Source organism: Cephus cinctus, unplaced genomic scaffold (genome assembly GCF_000341935.2).
Source record: "Cephus cinctus unplaced genomic scaffold, Ccin1 Ccin1_scaffold0168, whole genome shotgun sequence".
Lineage (NCBI taxonomy): Eukaryota > Metazoa > Arthropoda > Insecta > Hymenoptera > Cephidae > Cephus > Cephus cinctus.
The window spans coordinates 1,967,609-1,992,703 of record NW_014332892.1 but is presented as its reverse complement, the minus strand read 5'-3'; the positions used below and the strand labels follow the sequence as shown (position 1 = coordinate 1,992,703).

Sequence of the window (25,095 nt, the reverse complement as noted above, 5' to 3'; positions counted from 1 at the left end):
CGGGCCCCATATATCCCTTACCTACAGGCTATATCCGATATCCATCTATTCATATGGGGCCAATACTTATGTACACTACCTGAGTCATCCTTTAAAATTTTCATGAAAGCCAAATGATTTTGCTTAATTAAAAAAAATTAATTAAAATATTCAGTCTTCTTACGCTCCAGTGTCACGTGGTACGTGGTTACGGTAAACACGTGAATATCCCCCATAGGCTCGTACGTCAGATAAATTCTTGTTCTGGGAATGACGACGGTGACGAGGAGGCGGTTTACCGATTGCTCTATAGACTTCCCACGCGCAGCCGAAAAACGTGGGCGAGTTTTCAAAGGCCGACATATACCCCGATGAGGTTAGGAAGACCGCGTGACTTTAAAGGTTAGAGTACACGAGGCCGGACGTTACCGAGCGTATGTTCCTGCGTTAAGTATGTATTACGCTCTGTACATAATGGGGTATATAAACACGTGGGTGTATATTAGAGTTCGCTATGCAATATAGATAGAGCCACCCACGTGCTTGTGTATCCTTGATACCGGCTACCCCGATGAAACAGTCAGAGAGATATATAGGTATACTCTGCGTGTGAGTTGTCCCATAAGAATATCATAGTGCATCGGTATATTGTATGTATATACACATCTGGACAACTAATCGAGTCCCATGGGAAATTTTGTCTCTTATGGTACTTAATAATAATCATGTTTTAGATACCGAAAATCAACCCTCTCGCTCCTGTCTGTTTTATTCGTTCCAGGAAGACCAGGGGACACTGGATATATCTCTTCTAGAATGCACCGCGTGCATGCTTTCCGTGCGCCGATGCACCCAGTGCTATATAAACTGCGATTCTATATGAGAACGTGGGACAGGAGGAAGCGAAGGGAAGATATACGTAGGCGCATTCGTTCGTGTCGGATATCTACGACGTGTTTAAAGCCCAATCGAGGAAGTACGCCATTTTTTTTTCCTTTCGAGTCACGAAGCCCTTTGAGTGTCCATCCTTTTCGGGGGGGGATTACTGTTTTGTCATTTGATGCAATTATTCGTGTGGGCAAACATTTATATATTTGATATACTTTTATTATATGTTTAATTATTCATGCGTTTGCACGCGCCAAACAAAAGCAAAGATTCTCGACAGACTTTTAACAACACGGAAGGTGATCGTTGCCTATGGCTGTTATATAACTGTTAAATGTTTGCTGTATAATATTCGTTATCAGGAGCTATTGGACGTTATGTTCTGATAAGACTGAAAAAACACTAGAGAAATTGAGACGACACAGTCATTGATTTGTAGGGTGTTTGAAAGTTGTGCTGATTAAAAAAAAAATACAAAGATCAATGCTTTGAATTTGTATTAAATGAAATTAATATAATTTTCATTGAAAAAAAATTTCAACCCACCGTTGTTATATTTAACGTGGATTAATCTTAGATATGATAAATGGATAGATAACGAAAGTAGTGAGAGGCAATATGCAACGTGAACGAGTGAAAATTTGAGTTTAAAAAAAAATACAAAGGATCTTTATATCAACACAGCACGTATCTGTCGTACAATGCCGTCCGTCGATATAAAGAAGGGGAAAAAAAAAACAATTTGAAAAATTCGCCAGACACGTCTACCACGCAAAAATCCTCGAAGCTTGGGAAGCACTGTGGCACGATATAGGAAGCGCCGTTTTTAAAAGACTCCGGCAGCGCCATTGTGAGACGCAATAGAAGCTCAGCGGTTGTCAACCGCTTTTCGAAGTCGTGAATACGCGCACGTCCGCCATCCCCCATGATCGTCGCATTAAAAACAAGCCCGCAGCTCTACGTGTCAACGCGTGAATTTGCGCGTCATATGCCTCGTAATTCCCCCTTGGCAATTCGCAAACTTTTCCGCACAATTTCCATCGCGTTACATTTACATTAGCTGGCTCAAATTTATTCGTTCTCGTTAAATATACCCAACGCACACCGGTACATACACAAGACGTATGACTCGCGTAGTACGTACCATTGACGTGCCAGAAGAAAACATAGCGCAAAGGATTACCAACCGTCAATCCAGCAAACAATACTAGCCTACTTTTTTAAATTATTCAAACACACAACTGAAGTCTTACGACCGTTTTTTAAGTTTTTAACTTTTTTTTTTTAATACGTAAATTCATCTCAATGGATCTCACGGTATAATCATACTGCTCTCTCTCTTGCTTACGATATCTGTACTAGAGAAAGAAGGAGAGAGACAGCGAGCGTTCGCTGCAAAAACGTTTGTAAATTGCCCTCTTGATTCCCACAGTGCACTTCGATTCGTATATACAAGATGGCCGACTTAACCCACCGATCTCTTAAGCAGCCCGCCGTGACCACGTATATAGAGGCTTCTAGAAAATAACGAGAGAAGCTTCCCCTGGCACGGTTGAACGTGCATTCGAAGGATATGTTCCATGAAAGGTAAAACGGTCGTGTCGATCGATAATAATACCAGGGGACCGTTGTTGCACGTGTCAACCTCGCGACCAGGTGAAAAGTTTCGCTGGCGATGACAATTATGGTGCACTCTGGAACTACCCTGTCGCAGATGACGCGAAGGGATCGGTTTGGGCAGTGTCTGGATATGCATAGACATAATATATATATATAGCTATAGAACGCTAGCTCGGTATTTATATTGGCTTTGGCTGTTAGCTCTTCGTGTAGAATGGAGGATTATCGATCGGTGATCTACTATAGAAACGACGCTTCTGCTAGGAAGCTTTCTCAGGAAGTATGGAGGCTCGAAAAGACACTGGACATTTTTCATGATCACTCATCGACCTCGATAGGCTCTACTGATAAAACGTACCACGAATGAATTTCTGTTGGGAGTGACTAGGTGTTCGGTTACCACACTCAAAAAAGTGGAACAGATGATAAATATGTATGTATACGGGCAGACGGGGAGAGAGAGAGACAGTGCGAGAGAGAAAAACTTTTGGAATAAAATTCGTTCGAATTTTCTTTTTTTTTTTTTTTTTAAGAAAAATATAAATATCCACTAAAATTCAAAGTGTCAAGATAAAATAGTATAGCGATGCATCTCAAAATGTACTCACCCGCCAAAATCATGTCGCGTTCGTATTTCAACAGGAAATCCAAAAATATATGATACATATATCGTATATACGAAAATGTATAATAAGAGATAGCATACGCAATCCCATGAAATATTATTTCTATAGGTATGTATCGGCACTGTGGTCTTTCTTCTTTTCTTTAAAATTCTCTTCAAAATATCTCGCAATGTCTCGCGGGAGCGTCACGACGCAACACCGCCACCACACGGTAACCTTTTAGGAAAATTTATTTAAAAAATATATATTATATATACGTACGCACCATATCACTCGCGGTATTCTACAACTATTTACTCTTCTTGTTACGTCCCTTTATTATTATCAAGATCACACACGTTCACTCTCCGCCCTATATTACTTAATCCTAACCTCCAATGGATCCCTGATATGCTATACACTCCTTTGGACCAAGTAGGGGACTGACGATCCTTTCTATACGTTACACTGCACATGCGTGACCGTCACTCACGCACGTTAATAGAAGACACTGATAATATACGTATATCAAGGGCAGGCGTATACACGTTTGTAAATGCCCGCGTATATTCACGCGGCGCAACCACGAAGAACCGACGTCGTGATGCACGACGAAATTTCGACTCTCCGATATGATTTTCTCGATGAAGATGTCGTCTTCGGGATCGCTATGAATTCTTGCCGCGTTTCATCCTTTAAACACTCGTGAATCAATACCACGCGGAATCGAAGCGTGTAATCGCGAATTAAGAAATAATACAGTCAATATTTACCCGTTTTTTCCTGCGATCGAAATAACGGGGACACCGCGTGAAACGCTCTTAGATATCGATCCGAGCCACGATAATCGATCGATATATTGCCGTTCGAGTATTAACGAGAAAATGAAAGAGCCCTCACTCGCTCGTTCCACTCTATTGCGTATCGTCCTGGTACTTTATCCGTATCGCGTCACGTTACGTTTCCTCGAGTGCTTTACACTGTATGGACTTGGCCATGTGTGATTCGTACAGTCGTAACTGTAATCCAAGCCGGCACGAATCTCCGATACGATTAACAAGGTCTAATAGACGCAAACGAAAGTTTTCGACAATCACTTTTTAAAAAAAAAAAAACGAAACATTAATTCAACACTTCGCAGTACACAACAGATCGCATTGAAAGAAAACGGTTAGCAGGTTTGAATTTAGGCGCGAGACGTTTCACGTGGTCAACGAACAGTACTGGCACTCGTCTCGTAGATTCACTGTCGAGTGAAGTGACACCACCGAACGATCACTTAAGAACGAAATAGTCCATCCATCCGCGACGTGAACTCCTGAGAGCCTCTCGAGTATTCCCGAAGTGCCGCGAGTCGACGGAGCAGCAGCCGAAATCTCAGGACTCCGTGATTCGAGGTCTTGACGGTAGACAAGACGCTGTCGAAATGCGACAACCAAGTCTCGTAACCCGCGTTAAACATGCGATCTGAGGCTTCCGGATGCTCAAGGCAACGACGCTATCTGTAGTCATAACACCAGGAGTACTGTAATCCGCATTCGAGGAACGATGCGGCGATTCTCACGGGCTACTAACACGACGCTGTGAAAATATCGCGCGCGCATCATGCCAACACGTTCCGCGTCACGCAAGAAGATACTGTGACGTCAATGGTCATCGTCGTCGTGCTTGACAGTGGATTATCAACGTTCGTATTACGGAAGGTTAAAGGTACCCACGTATGCACAGACTGACTCACAAGGTACAAAAATATATATAACCAAATAGAGAGAATTACACGTTATCCTTGTAGGTTATGTTGTATCACACGTCACTTTTCGCCGGCAAACAAATTTTCTTAGTCTCACCGCTTTTTCTTAACCTTGACAGCTCGCGCACTGTATATACATACGTAGGGAGTAACTAGATCCAGTAGGGTAACAGATTGAAGATTGTTAGGAACTGCAGGAAAAAGGAATTAAGCAGACGCGTAGTCAGCATTTTGTATCTATAGCGGCACGTTCGTCTTTCTCGACCACTCGTGAGGGACTGAGGAACTGTCAGGTGTGCGTTGTCCCTCTGCGTGCTTGAGCACTGCTCAACATGCTAGAGCTTTCTCTCTCTCTCTCTCTCTCTCTCTCTTCCTCGCTTGCTCCCTCACTTGGCCGTTCTCAGTGTGCGCGCGATCTGCCCGGAACACTCACTGCGTAGTTAGAGGCGGCACGGTTTACATAAGAAGGGGAGTATATAGACAGCCGTGTCTGTGTATAGGATAGGACAGTAGTAAATAGTACTGTGCTAGTAGATTGGCCCGAGAGTGCACGCGTATGTACATTCGCACGTGCATGCAGGTCCCTCGTTGCCTTGTGTACGTTCTCTCAGGCTGGTAGAGGAGAAAAGGATGAAAGGGGGTGCGCGCGCAGATGGCGCAGGGACGTATGCTGAAAGGGGCAAACAAATTTTCGGGCGCTAAATTAATAGGGAGATCTAGCGTCTGCATATTGGATATTGGATACTACATACGGGCAGGTGTCGCTGAATAACGTAAAAATTTAAGGAACTCCGATGTAATCTTTAATACTTAACGGATAAATATATTTGATGGGTTGTGTATCGACGTAATTATGTGTTTACGTGTATATCCTACCACGCCGGTATATCCTGTATGCCATGAATTTTCTAGTAGCAATTGGCAGATATGAATTTTTATTGGTCTGCTTTTCGTTTTCGTAATTGCACTTATCGTATTGGACGATGGATGGCGTGATCGGTAAACCAGTTATCAATTGGCATGTTTTGTTCCTCGTGAACCATGTCCTATTGACGGTCGTAGTGGGAAAAGGTGTAAAACTAATGCCTGGGCAACGTATGAATTCCTAACGTATGCTGGTGCTGGATACGGTTGGGTAAGCTGGGTACACTTTGAATTTGTAGAACTTAAACTTTTTTATGCATATATGAGTAGACTAAAAAAAGATAGTAATGACGACTCACCGTGTTGATGGGGTGCGGAAAAGGCCGAGTGACGTCGCGGTGACATTGGAGGATGATTTCCTTGACTTCCCGGTGGCTGCATAGATGACAGTGCTCCCAGGGGTGTGTAAGACTTGCAGGGTTGCTCGAGTTTTGGCTGAAACAAAAATGATTTTCTTATTTAAATACTTGCTTCTGTTCGTTCAACTTTTAGTTGGTGACTTTATTTTACTTGGTTGGTTACCTGGTCGTGGAGTTCAGTCGCTACTGCAGTAGCTGCAGTCTGCGTATGACTTGTGGAACTGATTCTATACTGCATCCCGGCGATACTGCAGAATCCTTCGTGATGGGTTGAACGAGTTTGATTCACATATACCCCTGGAATCAGTTAGAATTGAAAGTATTGATGTTTGACAATGACCGTTCGATTGTGGATCAATTATGGTGAATAACCAGAGTGTGAAACTTACCAGTAATGGTGACATCGGTATCTTGATTGACGATGACAACCTTCTTTGACGGTTTTATCACCTCCTCCGAATCTGATCCTTGACGTGACTTTCGCTTGTCGACCTCTGAATCGCTCTGCTTGCGCCTTTTGATGACCTCAACCTCGGACTCACTGGTGGAGTCATTGGATGACGATGACGATGATGACGAGCCCTGTCGATTTTTCTCGTCGGAATAAGACGCAGCCAAAATGGCCGATGCGTTCAAACTAGCCATTCTCTTGCAGACGACCATATCCTTCAAGTCCATCACTTCCTCGTTCTTTTTTCGCCTCTTTACGACCTTCTTCTTATTTGCCTCCAGGCTCTTTTCTTGCTCGTAATCCTCATCGGACGAGGACGACGAGGACGATGAAGTTTCTATCATGTCCCAGTGTTTTCCACGCAGCCCCGGTACGTTCCTCAATTTTCTCTTTGGAGCATTTTCCTCTGTGCTTTCGTTCTTCTTCAGATTGTTGTCCTTCTCTTTGTCCTTGTCTTTTGACTCTTCCTTCTCCTCCTTGGCCTTCTTCTGCTTCTCCTTCTCCGGCTTAGGCTTGCAGAAACCACCCAGGTACACACCGCCGGCTTCGTTCTCATACAAACAGTGGACCTTAGCCAGGGCGTTAAGGGATGCCACCCTGTGACGCTTTGGACCACTCCAAAAACCAAACAATCTCATCCTCCTAGCTCGTTCGTCCGAGGGTGAGCTTTTTCTTTCTTTCTTCTTCGCCATTCTTCGTTTGGTCTTCTTTGGACTCTGGGTCTCATCTTCATCGTCCGAGTTCGAAGAACCACTGGAGGAACTGTTACTAGCTTCCGCGTTAGCAGCTTCCACTTTCAAATCTGTCTTCACCAGATTCTCACCGTGCTCCTGCCTTGAGCCTGTCACACCCTTCGAAGCTTCTTCAGCGACCTTGGATTGCTTCAGGAGTTCGTCCAAGGTCACCTCGTCCGACGAGGTCGACTTGCGGTCACTCTCTTCAGATTGCGCTTTGACGGGTTTTGTTATTTTTTTCACTGGTTTCTTCGTGACCTTGGCTCTGATGGCGATCTTCGTGCTCTTTTTCGAATCCTGCAATTTTCCTTGACATTTTTCATCCTTACTTTCCTCGATTTCCCTTTTTATGTTATTCGCCTCTATCTGATTAACCGACTCGTCCTTGCTCGATGCTTTCTTGACCTCGCTCGTTATCTTCTCGGATTCCTTTGCTTCCACTCTCTTCTTCATGACAATCTTCTCCGTGATTCTCTTGAGCTTGCCCTCCTTCTTCAAAGTCGCACTCATCCTCACCTGCTTCTGACCGATCTTCGCTTTCATCTGTTTCGCCAGTTTTGGTCCTTTGTCCTGGGGAAGTTTTCCTTTTACCAATGCGAGGCTGTTCTTTTTTTTCCTTTTCTTCGTTTCCTCCTCTTCTTCACTCTCAGCCACCGGTGCGCTCCTCGACGCCTTGACTAGTTTAACATTCTTCTCCAGCAACTTCTTACCGACCACTGGCGAATGAGACGCCATCTTCTTTACCAGTACCGTCTTCTTCGGCACAGCCTTCTTCTGCGTCTGCTTCGCTTTTGTATCCTTCTTTACGCCCGCTGGCCAAGACTTCCTGCTAATTTCCTTTTCCGGTGTCTTCTTTCGCTCCAACTTCTTGTTATCCTTTGTCGTACTTTTAAAATTTTCTTTTGATTCGGGCTTTCCTGCTTTCACGTCCTTCCTCTTCTCTTCCTTGTTCTTCTTCTTCGATGCCAAATTCACAGAATCCACCTTATCTTCCTCGGACTCCTTGTCGTCCACAGAGGGCTGGTACTTGACGCCATTTTCTAAGTTATCGACTTTGGTCCTCTCCTCGTGTCTTGCCATCTTCTTCTTCTCCGCATTATCGTGCGTCTCTACTTCTCTCTCGTCCCCCCTTTCCTCGGATCTCTCGTTCCTTTTCTCTTCAAGCTTATCCAACCTCTTCTCGTTGTCCCTATTTTGCTTTCTCTTTTCCTCCAATTTCTCCATCTTCTCCTCCTTCCTCCTCTCCTCCATTCTCTTTTTATTTTCTTCCGATTTATTATCCATCCTCCGTCTCTCCTCCTGTTGCTGCTGCTTCTTCTTATCCTCCGGCTTCTCCTGCCTCTTCATCTCGTTCTCCAACTTCCGCCTTGTCTCCTCGGGCTTTTCTAATTTTTTCACTTTTTTTTCACTCTTCGGATCGGCCGCCACCAATTTATCCGGAGACACCCGACGCTTCTTCGCCAAGGTTGTCGTCCCTGTTGCCTTTCGGCCAACGACAGCCTTCTTCTGCGGCTTCATTACGACCCGCCTCTCTTCACATCTTTGGCCCGATTTTAGGACACGTGAAGTTCAATAAGATCTCAACTATGTCTTCACAATTATCTGACCGCCATATTGAGTTTCGTTACCTTCAAAGTATCTTGGTAAACGCAGGATGTATCTGGAAGATGAGTAACAAGACTTGTTGATTTAATTTACCACGTCAAACTATTACAAAGTGTAATATATCTATTAATAAGATTATATCTACCATACACACTCTAGATTATCGATAAAGATAAATTAAAATAGAATTCAATTGAGCATTATTGATCATTGTAAAAAAAATATACAGATAAAAGCGTACGTTCGTTCGAAACAATCGTAAATCAGGATGTGGGATAAGGCATCAAGTATCGTACGTAATTGACTAGTGCATTAATCACACAAAATGAAAATTCAAAAGCACTCGCAATATTAATTTATAATTCGAATTAATTAATAACGCAAAGATCAATGGATTACAAGACCAGAGAGAAGGATCACACGAGTTCACGGTAGCCATGATGAGATCGTAATGGAAATCATTATGGTCATTATTACCAGTTTCAAGATCAATCATAATTAAGAGTGGCATGGGTAGACACTTGTCACTCGCAGAAGAAACGAAAGGTGATCAACGTTTTGAATATAACTTTATCGTAGAACAAGAGAGAAAATAAAAGCACGAAAATTCAGAGCTGAAGCGCCATCTCACGTAAGATCCAAGATACGAGGGGTCCCTTTAAACAACATTAGCTTCGTTCTTACTGTCATAGCAGCTAAAGATTTTTCACACTCATTTCGCGTATATTGCACGGGATCGATGAGTGATGAGAAAAAATGGAAAAAACAAATTTTAATTGATAGCCAGAGACAGACTGGAGCGTGGCTTCAAGAAAAAAAAAATAGGACACCCTTCCAAAAGTGTCCGTAGATGGCCACAAGTGGCTGACGTTGAAGCAGCCTGATCGATGAATACTCTTAGCTTACGAGAGTCCAGGGATAGGTAAGACCAGGAAAATTCGGTGAATGGAATGAAAAGACTTACGGCACGTTTGAAGAATGCTTTGTCACTGTTAGTCCTTGTTTAATAAAAAAAGCAATAGGTTCGCGAGACTTGACGAAAAGGTAAGATTGTGTTTACCTCTGGCAAGCCCTTTTGTTGCCACTCGAACCGCGAACGCTCTTTTGAACGACGATTATTTACCACCGGATGAACCTCGCGTACTTTTAATAAGCCTGCACGTTGAACCGAACGCACCGTCGACTCCCCCCGTGTTAATTGACCGTCGATGCTCACGGGTTACCGCGAAAATCGCATTTTCAGTTGCGAAACTCGTACCACTCGACGTCCCTGCCCTTTTCCCGTAACCCCATCGGCCATTTTCTCGCTGGCGGTTCTCCCTCCCAGGCCCTCTGTCATGCGTTCCGGAACGCGGCACAGAGTGCACGACGATAGTTCTCAGCTGGTAAAACAGTCGCTGGAAATTTATTCGAAATGTCTGCAGCAGTGGCATCGCTCGGCTATCCTAGGAATTTATACTTAGGGAACTCAGGAAGAGTGCGATTTTAGGAACATGCTTAAACACCTGTTACGATTTTCATGGTCCAAATTTGATTTCGGCGTCGACGCGCCGGCTACGCGAAGGGTTCTCGAACCAGTCTCAAGTTTTGGATTGGTCGAGTATATATAGTAATACTACGCGTCATATTCCTGAGCTCCGTAAGACCCATGGATTATACCGGGTGACACTCTAAAGCGTGTGTATTCTGGTGTCGACGTGCTATCTAGTTGGAGGAGCCTCGAACCAGTTCCACGTTTGTGAATGGTCAAACGTATATCCTAAGCAAACCTTCGATTGGAATAACAACAGAAATATGTTTTCCAACTCCTCGCCATGCTGCCTGAACAGCACACCGAAATGAAATTGCACCGAAAATGCACTACGCCCTTTGCGGGCACGTGGGCTCTCGCAGCCATGAAATACTGAGCTCGCGAACGATTTTTATTTATTGTTTCTTTAATCAAGCCACGCTGCGATCACGGACATATTAAAGAAAACTATTATTGAAATGTAGGTACGTTAGTAATGCAGATACACGTCCATTCGTTAAGAAATAAGGAAGTAAAAAAGAAATAAATATGGAACAAGATAAAGATTGAAAATGGATAAGAGGGGTGCTTCCAAGAGAACAGCTCGAGGAAGATTGAGCGCTCCTATTCCGGGCACTGCCTTGAGCGCTCCCGCCACTCGCCAAGTACTGCGCAACTAATTCGCGCGCACGCAATTTTGGGCAACTTCCAGTACTTCTAAATACTCTTTGCCAGGATTTCTGAATTCCAAGGGTTAGTATCGAACTATATTAATTAAAATAATAAAGTTTTGTTGAAAAAATACATTACAGTCGGTTAAATATTTGAAAAATATTGTTTCCAGTAATAAAAAAAAAAAGTTCTACCGGATATTCTGATTGAATCCCAGTAACATTGCCTGAATTAAATCTCCCTCTTTTAATTCAGGACGTTCGGCTGTTCGTCCAGGTAGGATTAACAATGCGTTTGCACTTTTGCAACTCAATAATTTACTGCTTATTTGATTTCCTGTACTGTAAGCTACAGGAATTGGATCATTGGCGCTCCATTCCAATATTGCCCTAGCATATTCTGGTCTCGGATCCAAATTATAAGACGACGTAAGCTGTAAAGATACACATATGATAATACATGTGGTACTGCCTATAAAATGGATTATGCAATTACGTACTTTTGCAGTAACAACAACTGGTTTCGTGTAATTACCAGACAAACGACCCAACAGTGGCAGAGCAAATAAATATGCAGTGACAGTCGCAGAAACAGGATTTCCAGGAAGACACAAAATGTATTTTGTTTTTCCACGATATTCACAAGTAGCGAACGTCGTTGGTTTTCCAGGTTTCATATTGACTCGCCCTATTTAACGAAATATATTGTTACACAATAATTTGATACACTTGCCATTTTATATTCATAATAACTAATATTACCAAAGTGTATCTTAGCTTTGAATATCTGCTCCAAAATTGGTTTAAGCATATCTCTGTCCCCCATAGAAACTGAACCTGAGGTCACTAGGACATCAACATTCTCGAAAGCTTCTTTTATGGCATTTATCATGACTCCTTCGCTGCAAATTAAATTTATTTTATGGGCTGCTGTAACAGTTTTAGATATACACACACATATATATATTGCTTACTCGTCAGTGGCTATACCAATATCCTTAGGATCGTAACCATTCTCTTTCAATAGCATCATCAAAGTGATTTTATTGCTGTCATACACGTGACCGGGTTTTGCTGGCTCACCAGCTTGTTGCAATTCATTTCCGGTGGATAAAACGCCAACTGACGGAAGTTTCGTCACCCGGACTTTTGTACAGCCACATGCGGCCAGGATCCCCATTTCCACGGCACCGATCCTGGTATAAGCCTTCAGAATCAAACTGCCCTTCCTAATGTCGCTACCTATAGGTCTTTAAAAGATGTATCATTAATAGATAGCTGTTTTGACGACTCTTAATTAAGAATAGTTACCTGATATCTTGACCATATTGAGGCTCAACAAGTATTTCTATTTCCTTTTCTTCCTCGCCATCTTCTCTCCTCTCTATTAATATAGTATCCTCGACCTGGACCACTGCAGTAGTGCCTGTAAATGTAATTCAAGAATTTCTCAAAATTTCTGAATTTTTTAATATTACAGCTGGACACAAAATTAACTTGTTACATATAATACCTTCTGGAACAGGAGCTCCTGTATTGACCCTGATGCATGCGCCAGGTACGAGCTGGGTAGTTGGCTGAAATGAATAAAATTATTTTATTCGTCTAATTAATAGAAGGAAATGTTATGTTTTAAATTTATTCCTTACGGTTTGTCCAGCTTGCACACCACTTAATACACGTCTACGACCTTTTCCATCACTGGCAATAACGGCATAGCCATCCTTGATTGAAGCTCTAAATGGGGGTAGGTTGCAATAGGAATAAGTATCAGTGGTCAAGACTCGTCCATAAGCATCCCATACGTTAATGATCTCATCTTCTCCAATTTTTGCAATTTTATTAATGATCTCATCAGCCACGTCCATCGAGAGCATCGGATATGGAGATTCTCTTAGCCGACCGGCTATGTCGGATAATCGAATCTGCGAGAAGGTAAATATTTATTTCTCTCTTCTACATTTACAACTATGGATGTTATATAGTTTACCTGTGATACATCAGGTATTGCACTGGAGGAATGATGTGTACAAGTACCCTGAACTTTTTCATGTGTTTTTGTAACTTTTGCCTTATTCTCCAAAATCAAATCTACCGCATGCGGAATTACTTTAGCAATGGCTTCCAGGCATTCTTTCACTGCTTTGGGTGAACCAGGTAAATTGATTATCAATGTTTTACCACGTATTCCACAGACAGCTCTGAATTATTGTAATAATTAATTAGGCATTGTGACAATTGCCATTTGCAGAATCTTAAAATGAATAGATTCTAATATTGACTTTTTAGTACCTTGAGAGCATAGCCATTGGAGTTATTTTAGAACTCGCCATAAACATAGCCAGAGAAATCGCAGGCGCTTCTTTCTGGATCACACTCTTCGTAGCTTCCGGTGTAACGTCTCTTGGTGCAAAACCAGTTCCTCCAGTTGTCAGAATGACGTTGACTTTGATGACGTCGGACCACCTGGCCAATGTTTCCTTTGACAGAAAGATTACTATGACATAACACTGCGTCGAAGGGAAATATTAAGATTTTAATTATTAAAAAATGTTTACTATTATTTGAAATTCTTCATCAGGTACAACATTAATACACGCGATTTGACCTTTGAGGATCTTTCCCGTTTCCGTTTGTACATCGGTCACGAGCTTTTCCAATTCGGGTCCACTTTTATTATCGCCAGAACCAGCAGCACAGGAATCGCTAACTAGAATTAAAGAATTGCATATAAAAATTGTTAAATATCAATTGCGTGGAATTCAAAAGACTTCGTAAAAATTAGTTATTGTATGGTATGGTATTCTGTACGGTGATCGGCAATCTTACACTTAACCTTAAAATAAGTTAGGCTACTATTTTTGTATTATTATCCTATAGAAAGTCGACGAGTTTAATTTTGCAAAAAGAACGATTCAAGGAAAAATTATTAACTATCATTAGTTTGAATTGTCAATCTTTACTCACTGGTTAATATTCCAAATGTTATAGGAGCCATGTCTGCAGCAGTCCTATCTCTCTTCAGGCAAATATTGAACATAGTTTTTTATTGCTCGTTACTGTAAGATAATGAGAGATCGTGATGCAACTTCTGCATTCGACCACTGTAATGGCACGACCATCAATTCCTGAAACGATCTCTACACTGTTGTAAAATCCCATTTTAATCTTTGGTTAGTCTGCACCCATCAATCATGAAATTCAGCAAACGGATACCTCTTCATTAGCACTGTATTAATATACTTTAGATAAAAGCACCAACTTCGTTATGTAGTTGCTGATAAAATTTGATGAATTATTTTGTTACTGTATGATTCAAAGTGTAGGAATAGATTGGCCCAAGTTCTCAACAGCGTTGTTATTACAGAAATGAAGACTTCGATAACACGTAAAATATCTTAAGAATAGCAAAGGAATAAATCCATTTGTAAATACGATTCTTGTTTATTGAACAAAACTTTCCATAATTTTATAACGTAGAACGAATCCCGCTTCCAGAATCAGGACTTCCGCAATTGTATAATAAACGCTTTTGCAATCCGTAAAAGCTAACAACGATTGAAGGAAGAGTCATGTATAGGAAGGGCCTAATTAATAGATTCCATTGGATGGAAGGTCGCACATTCTCGTGTGTCAGTAGTCGACCAGTCCCCTGAAATAGAAAATCATTAGGATATCTTGGTAAGCAGAGGTCGTAATTTTTGTTTGAATAACGGAATAAAAAAACAAGTTTTCTGCCTTACCGACTGCTTCTTGGACTCAATGAACGAGGTGGAGAATCCCGGTACCTCCTACGAGAATCCTGACGATTTTTATCTCGCTCGTCACGTCTGTCTCGATCTCTATCCCGATCCCTATCGTTCTCTATTTCTGCATCCCTCGTATCCCTATCCCTACGTTCCCTACGTATTATCTGATGCCGAGGACTTCGACCAGGACTTGGTGAACGAGACGTCGAGGAACGTGAATCCGAACTGTGACCCTCGTATCGGTGTCTTCTTTCCCTCTGTCTGTAAATAATTTTTTAAATGAATTTTATAAAGATTGTTAAAAATTAATACCAAAATGGCAGAACATACTTCCGGCGCAGTTTCAGTGACATCTCACGAATCTCATCTTCACGATCCTGTCTCTGCTGTTCCATCTTTTCGATTCGTAATTGCTCTGCTTTTTTGTCGGCCTTGTCTGAATATATTTTTGTAATTATGTATCTTTCTCTTTTATTATTTTGCATGCTGCTGACTATGACTTACATTGCCTATTGAGTAATGCTTGCATCTTCTTCTTAAGCCGCTCCTGAGGTGTAATTTTCGAGGACTGAAATACAAAACTCTTAAGGAACCGTTACTCGTAGATCAATGACATTGAAATAACGGCGTAGTTTAGAGAAAATACAGGCTGACTGTGACGTTTCTAAATGATCTTTAGAAAATGTGCAATCTTCTACAGTTGGGAGTGCGATAAAAATAATAAATGTAGGTAATCTACGTATATCATTTAAAAGTGCAAGCACTGAAGGACAGTCAAGAAGTTTTAAACGCTCTATGGACTCTCAATAGAAAGATTAAATTTTTAGTACGCGACTGTCAATATTTCGTAGCTACAGCAAAAGAATGTGAACACTATAATGGCGGTTGTAATAATGGACATTCTAAAGACGTTTAACTATGGCGATTCGTGCATACCATGAACATAGGAATATAGGGACGGAGTATAGGACCCTTCAGCTTGCCAAAAACGACGTCAGGGGGGAATCAATGTCCGCCATCCATTATGAAAGGCCAAGGTACTTCCGTCTGATGCGATCACACGACGTTGTCCGGAAACTATATGCCATTATTATTACACTGCCTGTTCACAAAAGATGGTGGACGATTGTCGCCTCTTACGGCAATTTGGAAAACCCCGTTTTCTACAATTTTATCTCATGCCCGTCCATGTATTCTTATCTATGTCCATGGTGGGTACGCAAGGAAATGAAGCAGATAGCAATTCCGCGAACGTGAAATCAGTGCATTCTCGATTCGCACGTTTAGAGCGGAACGCAAAGATGTGAAAAAGTACGTCGAAGCTCCTCGTCAGGACGGCAGTTAATGTGGAATGATTTGTTTCTTTCTCTGTCTTTTTACTCTGTGCGTTAAGTGACTAAGGAAGCGTTACGGTTCTTACTGACTTTGTGTCCGCCACCAGAATTTGTACTTAACCCTGCTTTTGGCTTGTTCCTGAAACAAAGTAGTAAAATCAATTTTTATAAATTTTTAGTAATCGACGTTATCATTTTTAATCTGTTATCCCTTACGCGCTTGTGCTTATTATAGGAGGCTTTGGTGCCGGTGGAACACTTTTCTCTTCATTATCCGACAACTCCAGTTCTAGACTAGAAGATTTACCACGCCGACCGTAATACCTAAAGAAATTTTTACCTTTGTATTATTTGACTGTTAACCATAGAATTAATCAATTTCATGTCATTAAGAATTTTCTGACCTTGGCAAAGTCGGTGCCTTGTTCTCAGTGCTTCTGGATCTCTTGCAGCTGGAACGACTCCTTGATCTAGATCTCGATTGAGATTTTGATCTTGATCTGGATCTTGACTTTGACACTGTATAACGTCTTCTCCGATAGTTATCCCGTGAGTGACTATGATTAAGTGATCTGGATCGTGACCTTGAGTGTGTTCGCGAAAAACTGCTTGTTGAGGACGAACGTGACCTTCTTTGACGCGAATGCGATCTGGATCTTGAACGGGATATGGATCGCGATCTCGATCTACTAATACTTCTGCAACGAGAACGTGACCTAGTGCGCGATCTTGTGCGTCTTGAGCGACTCCTCGTTCTGGATCCAATAGGCTTTCTAGGCCTGGAACGTGTTCTTCTAGATCTGTTAAAATAACATGGATGAAAATTGTTAATTAACCTTAATTCATTTTTTTACAAATTCATCACTGCATAGTTTATGAGAATACCTAGTACGAGATGGACTTCGCCTTCTATCACGAGTTCTATACGGTTTTGATCTGCTATGGGATCGTGATCGAGTTCTTGATCTAGACTTTGAAATTCTTCTGCATGCAGTTCTCTCGTTAAAGGCTGGACTTTCAGATCTTTTACGTCTCAAGTGTGAGTAGTTCACTTTTTTCGTACTTGACGAGGTCACCTGGGAAGAACTACCTTGAGCCTCCTCTTCGCCACCAAAACTTGTAATATACGTTATTTGACCAGCATTGACTGGCGAAGCCGACCGGGAACGAGATTTTGATGATGATTTTCTATAGGGATTATATTCTGGACTTTCTCTTGCGGCATAGCTGTAAATATTCATGGTTAATCCTAATAATATAGAGAAATCAATTTTTCTTTTCTAAAAACCATCATATACGAGTACCTTGGCGGGCTCATTACACGGCCAATCATTTTTTTCTCTCGGAAAGCTCGTCTTTCTCGACGTGATCTTCTACCCTATTTATATTTAAGGAAAAAAATATAAGTTTAACATATAGAATACACTTAGTGATAATTGAATAAACAGATCATTCAACGATTACCGAGTACATAGCCTTCTCTTCTTCTTGCTTCCGGGCTTGTCTCAGAGTCTCAGCTTCTTCAAAGTCTTGTGTCAAAAAACTAAAATAATCAGCACCCAAAAGCCCATATTTCTGTGCCACTTGATTCATTTCGTGCGCTTGAGACGGTTCTATTTGTGACACGTCCACGCAAATATCTAATACAAAAAGGAAGCAAAAAATATGTAAATATATTTTATTTTTTTACTTATCGAGCATACGATAAATACCTAGATCAATATCACTATCCTCATCTTCTTGCTTATCTTCCGATCCAACAGATTCCACAGGCTTTACAGAATCAGGAATAGGCTCATCAGTCTCATAATTATATCCTATGGCAGCATTGTTGCTTGATTTCTTTTTATCTTTTAGAGAATCCGGTTTTGTCGAAGAGCCAAATTGCTCCTCTAGATGAATTTGATGCAGGAACTTTTCCTCCGTCACTAAAAAAAATACCATCCATATGCAATTAATGGCCAATAATTAAAATAAGTTATTAAAATATATACTAACCACCAAGAAATTCATTCTGAACGATAATTCGATAACGTTCATAATTGATATGTCTGTCTTCACTAGTCAGGGCAATATCAACGTCAATAGTATCTGGAGCCTCCGGAATCCAGTCAAGATGAGCACGTACATCAAATCGGTCAATGAGATTTTCTTCATTTCCTTGCCAAGGCATCCTATTAATTATTATGGTAATAAATACAAGTTAAGGAAAACAGCATTTCGTAAACTTACATATTGGCAGGGCTGTCTCCAGCAGCAGCGATAGCTGGATCCAAATGTATCTTGCACGGTCGTCCATGCAGTTGAAGAAATTGTGTAGGGTCTGATTTCTAAGGTAACATAAATATCATTGGAACCCCTTTACAAATTATTCGTTACAAATACAGAAATAAAACACTCCATTGCTTGACTCAGTTTTGAACAATTTTTGCAAAAGTAACCAAACTCCACTCAGAGTATACAATCTCCTACAACACTCCAAGTAGTACAACATAATGTATAACCAATACAATTTCTCTAATTTCTTACAATCTTCTCATAATAATCTCTGCGTCGTTCGGCTCGTCTACGATAATCCACCAACATCCCGCGAATTTTCTTTTCTTGCTTGCGGGCCTCGTGCCACATCCTGCCACCGGTTTTCTTTACTGAAAAACTCATTTTCTATCACAAATCGGTCACGAGCCGTTAACGACACAACGCGATGTCCATTCGCTTACTAGACGATAAAAATTGAATAACTCTCAACTGACACGCTTTCCTTTCACGCGAAGCGGACATGTTAGTTTACAGGTATCTACGATCCGTAACCGACCACGACCGACGACAACCGACGTCTGTGGAACACTGTGGACAACTAGCCGGTAAGCACAGCATACCCCATAGTTGTCACTGCGGTTGCGTAGGAGTTAAATTTTCGCTACCGTCTCAACCCCATAATGGCTGCAACCCTTGGAGAAAAAAAAAGGCTCCAGCATGGTACAAAAAAACTCCGAGTAGCAAGCTAAAAGAATTAGCACGAAAAAAATGAATTTATAATTCTTTACGTCAACACGCATTCCGCATTTCGAATTATCACAATTTTCGGATTCTACTGCATCAAAAAGACCTACAGTACCAGTTTTAAACCGTCCTAACAAAGTAGACTTAAAACTTAAAAAAAAGAGGATATGATAAGATCCTTTATCCCCCATTTTCTCGAACGGAAGGAAGTTTGGGATGTCGGCTAAAGAGAACGTAACGGCAAAGGTGAAGATGCGCTTGTTTATTATTAACCTTATGTAATATCGTTTCAAATTCTCAATTACAATATTATATATAATAATAATCATAATCATAATAATAATCAATAATGATAATAATAATCAATAATAATAATAATAATCAATAATAATATGACAATGTATACAGGTTAGATGCAATTTTTTTCATCTTGTTTGGAGGTTTTTTTGTTTATTTTCATTCTTAATAAGATGGTTGGTTTTCTTAATTCAGTTTCTTTTTCTGCATTCATTTCTTATATTTTTTTCCCCCGATCGGTGGCGCGCAATCGACAACCGAGCCGCCGGTCATCGTGTCCCCTTTATTCCATCCGCCATTAAATCTCGAGCGACGCTCGCTCGCCGCCTCTCGGGCGTATCAGTCGTATTATAGTATATTTTCTGAACACAATGTTTTTACTCATGACGTTAGGAAACTTATGTTATTTGACACCGGCCGCGTCATGTTCCAAAGCACGGCGAAAGCGTAATAACGAATCTCGAGAGCCGAGGAAAAGTTAGCTAGCAGCATTGTCATTTGAAAAATGCTGCAAACACGAATTGCGTAGTCAATCGCAATGATATTGTCGCCGAGTCGAGATACCGGATGTACAATTACGTAACACATCCAGGAGGAACAGGATGATATCACGTGAACAGCTATGCAGAGGGTAAGTGATTGAAGAGGGTGAGAGTGGATGGTTCTTCGTATAAAAATATAATACAAGGTAAAAAAGAAGAGGAGTAACAAGTGGGGTGGATTTCTCCATTATTAGGATCTCTCGGAGGGAGAGGAAGGGGTATGAGGGATGATCGTACGTATTACTTTTTCTTTGCATATGTACAGGAGTATACGATGGCGATAATAGAGTAAAAAAATGGGAAATCCGTTTGTGGGAATTACCGAGATCGTCTACGGGGAGAGATGGAATTTCAAGGGGATGTGTGTTTTCGACAGTCGACGGGGAATCCCCGTTTTCCTCGTCCCAATTATGCGGGAGAGTACGAAGATTTTTGTTACTGTTTATCTGTTTCCTTGTTGCTCGGCCGCTTCTCTCGTGATTTCAACGTCTCCGCGTCAGACGTCGAAACGTCCGGTTCTCGTGGATCGACGTAAAAAAAAAGAGTTAAAAAAAATAATGCCGAATTTAATCCGCACGGAACTTGGAACACGTCCCAGCCGGTCCTTATGTCTATGTAAATGTATATATTTCTGTTGTTTGCTAATTGGCTTAAATAGTCTGCATTTTGCGACAACTCGTTTTTTTCCCCCTTTTTTTTTTGAATGGCAATGTTCTCACCAGAAGAATAATAACTGTCACCGAACGACGTGAACGTTTTGTATCCCTGGATTTTCGTATCTTCCCTTTTTTCTTCTCTCGCTCTCTTTGTATCATTCTCTCTCTCTCTCTCTCTCTCTCTCTCTCCCTCCCATCTATGCCTCTCGCAAAGGTAAAGGAAGGAAGTGTCGGAAATCGATGCCTGTATCTCGACTCGCGACCGAAAACAATGTGAAAGAAGAGCAAAAAGAAAAGGTCAAAGTTCATTCCCGATCTTTGGCTCTTGTCGCTCTACAATATGTTATAACTCACTCGTTCTCTCTCTCTCTTTCTCTCTCTCTCTCTCACTCTTTCTCTTCATCTCGTTTCGTAGCGAACCGGGTAACAAGCAACGGATCCAATAAAAACATAGACACGTGTAAAACGATAAGTGCATTCATGTCTGATAATATTTTTTTTATACATAATTTCTCTTTATCCTTTACGATGCTCTCGTGCCTCCCCGACTGTCAAAGATTTTCCAAGTGTTCGACTATGATCTCAGTCCTCGAGAACCATCCGATCTCGTCGTCCGTCTCCATTTGTATTAACAATACAATAAAACAAAAACAAAAACAAAACAGATAGGCAATTCGTTATTACCTAAATTATTTCCACGTCAATCGTCGACGCGACGAACGACGTTGTTTCCATTAACGGAAAGTGCGTCGTGGTCAACGATCGTCGCGAACTAAGATTTAAGGGGAAGGAGAGAGAAGAGGAGGACGAGGAATAAATATTACGTGACTTTAGAGGGAAGGAAAAAAAAAGAAAATGTATAATCGGGAGAGGATACGCGTGAAATTTTACATTGCCCTGTAATTAACTCCTTGGTTTGCGTGTTATCCCTGCTTTTCTCTCTCTCTCTCTCTCTCTCTCTGTTTCTCTGAGCCAGAGCGTTACTGATTTCTGCCGTTCCAACGTGATCTGATATACACACATACCTATGATACAACTATACGCGAATAACCTTGAAATACGTCGTGCAAAGTCACCTCACAGCGGGGATGCGATTAACTGCTAAGGATCTTTTACAAAGAAATTCCCGAGCGTCGAGAAACGTTCGAACTGACAAGCCGCACAGAAAGTACGTTAGGAAATTCACTGGCAGCGCTGCGAGAGCATAGCTGTGTCTCACTCGATAGCATGCATGTAAACAAGGACGGTAACTGTACTCGTAAGTACTGGCAGTGAATTTCGGAACGTGTACAAAATGAGACGCAAGACCAATGACAAAAGTAAATTTTCCTCGACGCGTAAATTGTCGTTCGAGAGCAATCGATTAATGCGAGATATAAAAGATCGAGATATCTCGATTGCGATTTACAAAATAAATCGCTGCGAAAGAACAATGGCGCTGGGCGACGATTTAGGCGCGCGTTTTGAACGCGTGAAATTTCGTATCCCTCGCCTTAACGTTTCTCATTCTCGTTTTCCCTGGCACGATGGTGCACGATGCGATACGTACATGCCGTATTTCTTTTCTTCAAGTTTTTCATTATTATACCTTCTTCCTATTAGTCGTCTATCTACGCGCAAGCACAAGTCTCTCTCTCGTCGTTCGGGACCCAGAATCCTCTGCGAGACGCAATACGGCGTCCAACCTAAGTTAACACATCACGGATAGAAATCGTTTTATTTACTGTAAATTCACGCAGCCTGCTTAAGGGTCTCGTATATCGTTGACGTAAAGTATTACACGAGTGACACTGAGTTGTTTATAATCCAACGAGAAACCCGGCCAGAATCACGCGTCTGCGCGCGCAACTGAATTTTCAAAATGGCGTAGCCTACGCGGGATGCGTTTGACAAACGTTTTCGATGATCGCGCGAAAATTATTTCGACGCGGCTTTTGTCGTCGATCTGTATAAAAATATAAAAATTATTTTCAAAAAGATCTTGGACTGTCAAATTAATTCATTCGCAATTTCCAAGTGATCGATATGCCCCCGACTTCCTTCCAACTAATGTGCTACAAACTTTATATTCTGCTTTACTCGTCAACTATGATGGATCGTGTAATGCATTTTTCGTTACTTTTTATTTCTCTAATTACCATCCTTTTTTTTTCTCGAAATTTTTTTCACCCCCTCTTTCCTATAAGACCATGAGGAATCGTGAGGCCAGCGGATGACGCGTGTACATATGTGTGTATACAGTATATAATTTATTCTATTTCTAAAAACCCGTAAGCGCTACGAAAACAAAATATTGGCACGACCTTATCGTGGTCACTGATAACGTCTGATCGTAATCGCTCGATCTTAATTCGACAGATGTGTCTTTTTACGTGTACATGTTTGCCCTGTATGTGCTTCGACATGCGAAAAACGCTTATACGAAAATACTTCGGTCTCCCCGCGAGACATACCGATCGTGTATAGAAAATTGTTATCTCTGTCCTTATCGTCTTTTGTATTATTTTTTCTCCCTTCTCCTTTCTTACTAGTCGGAGCGCAAAAAATCGAAAAGCTTAGAGAGGGTTTTATTTCGATTTCTTTCCTCCTCCTTTCCCCTCCTGAAAGTCCCTTCTTCAGAAGACAAAGTGCAGGCAACTTTCGATTATACGAATCGAGAATCCTTTTCACAAAACTTAGTCGACACTTAAGCCACAATCACACGGAGAAAATGTATTGCGTAAGCTCTATATATGAGCATCCCATAGAGTAGGAGCCTTTGTACAAAAAGTTATTGCGAACGGACATCCGCAAATGTTGAACAAACGTCGGAGGACCGTGAGAGAAAAACAATAGAAAGTGAAATAGAAAAAAAGATTTTCCAAATCGATCGGAAACCTCGTCTTTACGAAATCCGAAAAGTCAATCGCTTGAAACGTGACGCGTTTTTTCGAAACTTTTCTTAACATACACACCATAATTTTTCTCTTTCCATCTCGCCCCGTGGCTCACGCAATTTTTTCGTGTTTATTATATTTCTCATTTTGTTCGGCTAACACGCAAATTGTCTTTACTACGTCGTTCGACTAGAACGACTGTTGCACCACTGACGTCATAACGCGATAATAATAATTACCCAATGAATCGCAATGCTACTGATAGTACAATGTAAAACACCCTTATCGGTTACCAGCTGCAAGTACGATATACGAGTATACAATAGAAATAGATGAAACTGTTACAAAGTCAAAACCTAAAGAAAACGCAAACGTTTGCGCGAGCGAGTAAATGAAATGGACTAAAATGAATCAACGAGTTCAGTAGTAGCCCGACAGAGGGCAATGAAACGAGCCAAATGCGAGTAACGAATATATTTCAAATCGGCTGCGTACGAAAAGCCGATGAAAAAGAGTCACGCCTCGCGAATTCAGGATTTCGTAAAAACATTAAAAGTCGTTCGTCTGCCTTTCGTTTTTAATCTAATAATCCGTCTCGTGACTGAACGGTTGAGATGCGATACATACGAGTGTGTACTGATGTGTTTTTGTATGAATGATCAGCGAATAACAATACGAACAACGATTCCCCGTACTGTCGTCGTACGTAAGAGCAGAGAGAGAAAGAATTGTTATCCCGGCAGTCCGGACAATGGGATCGCGACGAATTAATTAAATAAATAAAATCTATTTCAGTATCTCAAAGCACGCCGAGAGAGAGTGTCTAAAACCACGTAATCTCGTACGTCCGTTCAAAAGAAAAAAAGAAAGTAAATATAACGTTCCTTTTTTCTTCTTTCCCTACGTCGTTCGAGCCTCCACGTCTTTTTTTCTACGATATCCTTTTTTTCCTGTCTGCGTGTCTTACGTCGTTTTTGGTAAAAGCACTTTTTCTTTTCTCTCTCGTTCGTCCTCTGTCTTCTCCACTTTGTATTTAATTTCACTTTGTGTTCCTTGCGTTTTTCTTTTTATTTTTCGTTTTCTCCTCCCACACACTCGTCTTTCTCCTCGCAATCAGAGCAAACGGCAAAAATCAATGACGATACGTTGGAAAACATATTGTATGCGATACGCGTGTATTGTTTATTATAAAGTACCTAGTTTCTCGTATGATTATACCATTTTTTTTTCTCTTGATCAACCTTACATGTATATTTTTTGTTTAACTTTCTTATTAATGCTTTATGTATAAATATGTATTGTTAAGCCGCGCAAACCTCGTTTGTTTAAAGTCCTTGTTCAGCAACAAACAGACGTTTGCGCTCGCGCGGCACTCGGCGGCGGCGGCGGCGGCGCTATTCCTGTTTTTCTTTTATACCCCTCTCCCTCCTTATCGCCCCCTCTCTCTCGCTCTCTCTCTCACACATTACACATACATGCACACACTCTCTCTTTCATTCCAACCACTTTGTCCACCGTCCTCCTCAATCGTCAACCCCCCCC

The 25,095-nt window shown here is 41.3% G+C and overlaps 4 protein-coding genes across 8 annotated transcripts in view; all 4 read right to left on the bottom strand.

Moving 5' to 3' along the window:
- The window catches only part of LOC107264252, a 24,966-nt gene extending 19,784 nt beyond the window's left edge, over positions 1-5,182 (bottom strand). Inside the window, exons 1-2 of one of the 4 annotated variants that reach the window (XM_025081528.1) lie at positions 4,870-5,182; positions 3,096-3,329 (exon numbers count right to left, since the gene is read on the bottom strand). Coding sequence is in view for 2 of the 4 variants with exons in the window: in XM_025081531.1 (XP_024937299.1) it covers positions 3,096-3,153 (58 nt within the window). In the remaining 2 variants the exon portion in view is untranslated. Of the gene's footprint in view, positions 1-3,095 lie in introns of all 4 variants that reach the window. The other 3 variants (XM_025081529.1, XM_025081531.1, XM_025081530.1) reach the window with 3 other exon arrangements.
- Positions 4,936-8,828, bottom strand: LOC112493851 (calponin homology domain-containing protein DDB_G0272472-like). Its single transcript, XM_025081641.1, has 4 exons — positions 6,515-8,828; positions 6,289-6,422; positions 6,066-6,201; positions 4,936-5,033 (listed from the first exon to the last, which is right to left on the bottom strand). Exons 1-4 carry the CDS (start codon positions 8,826-8,828, stop codon positions 4,936-4,938), a joined length of 2,682 nt encoding a protein of 893 aa, XP_024937409.1.
- Positions 8,751-14,375, bottom strand: LOC107264303 (gephyrin). 2 transcript variants are annotated; one of them, XR_003058726.1, is made up of 13 exons: positions 14,064-14,375; positions 13,655-13,806; positions 13,389-13,576; positions 13,087-13,297; positions 12,746-13,021; positions 12,610-12,673; positions 12,408-12,522; positions 12,071-12,346; positions 11,859-11,998; positions 11,597-11,784; positions 11,292-11,530; positions 9,880-11,190; positions 8,832-8,970 (listed from the first exon to the last, which is right to left on the bottom strand). XR_003058726.1 is itself a non-coding variant. In XM_015732421.2 (12 exons), the coding sequence occupies exons 1-12, from the start codon at positions 14,134-14,136 to the stop codon at positions 8,895-8,897; spliced, it is 1,998 nt and encodes a 665-aa protein (XP_015587907.2). In that variant the 5' UTR covers positions 14,137-14,375; the 3' UTR covers positions 8,751-8,894. The 2 variants fall into 2 exon arrangements, 1 of the variants encoding a protein (XP_015587907.2); XM_015732421.2 differs by lacking the exon at positions 9,880-11,190 and having other exon boundaries at positions 8,751-8,970.
- A 145-nt stretch (positions 14,376-14,520) lies between these two features.
- LOC107264302 (CLK4-associating serine/arginine rich protein) lies at positions 14,521-19,570 on the bottom strand (the record flags this gene model as incomplete). Its single annotated transcript, XM_015732420.1, is given in 14 exon segments — positions 14,521-14,748; positions 14,840-15,106; positions 15,176-15,281; positions 15,350-15,413; positions 16,270-16,318; positions 16,396-16,503; positions 16,584-16,979; positions 17,065-17,406; positions 17,484-17,557; positions 17,644-17,819; positions 17,892-18,107; positions 18,178-18,353; positions 18,412-18,509; positions 18,709-19,570. Coding segments are annotated over 14 exon segments (2,223 nt in total). The 3' UTR covers positions 14,521-14,729.
- Positions 19,571-25,095: the final 5,525 nt, after the last annotated feature.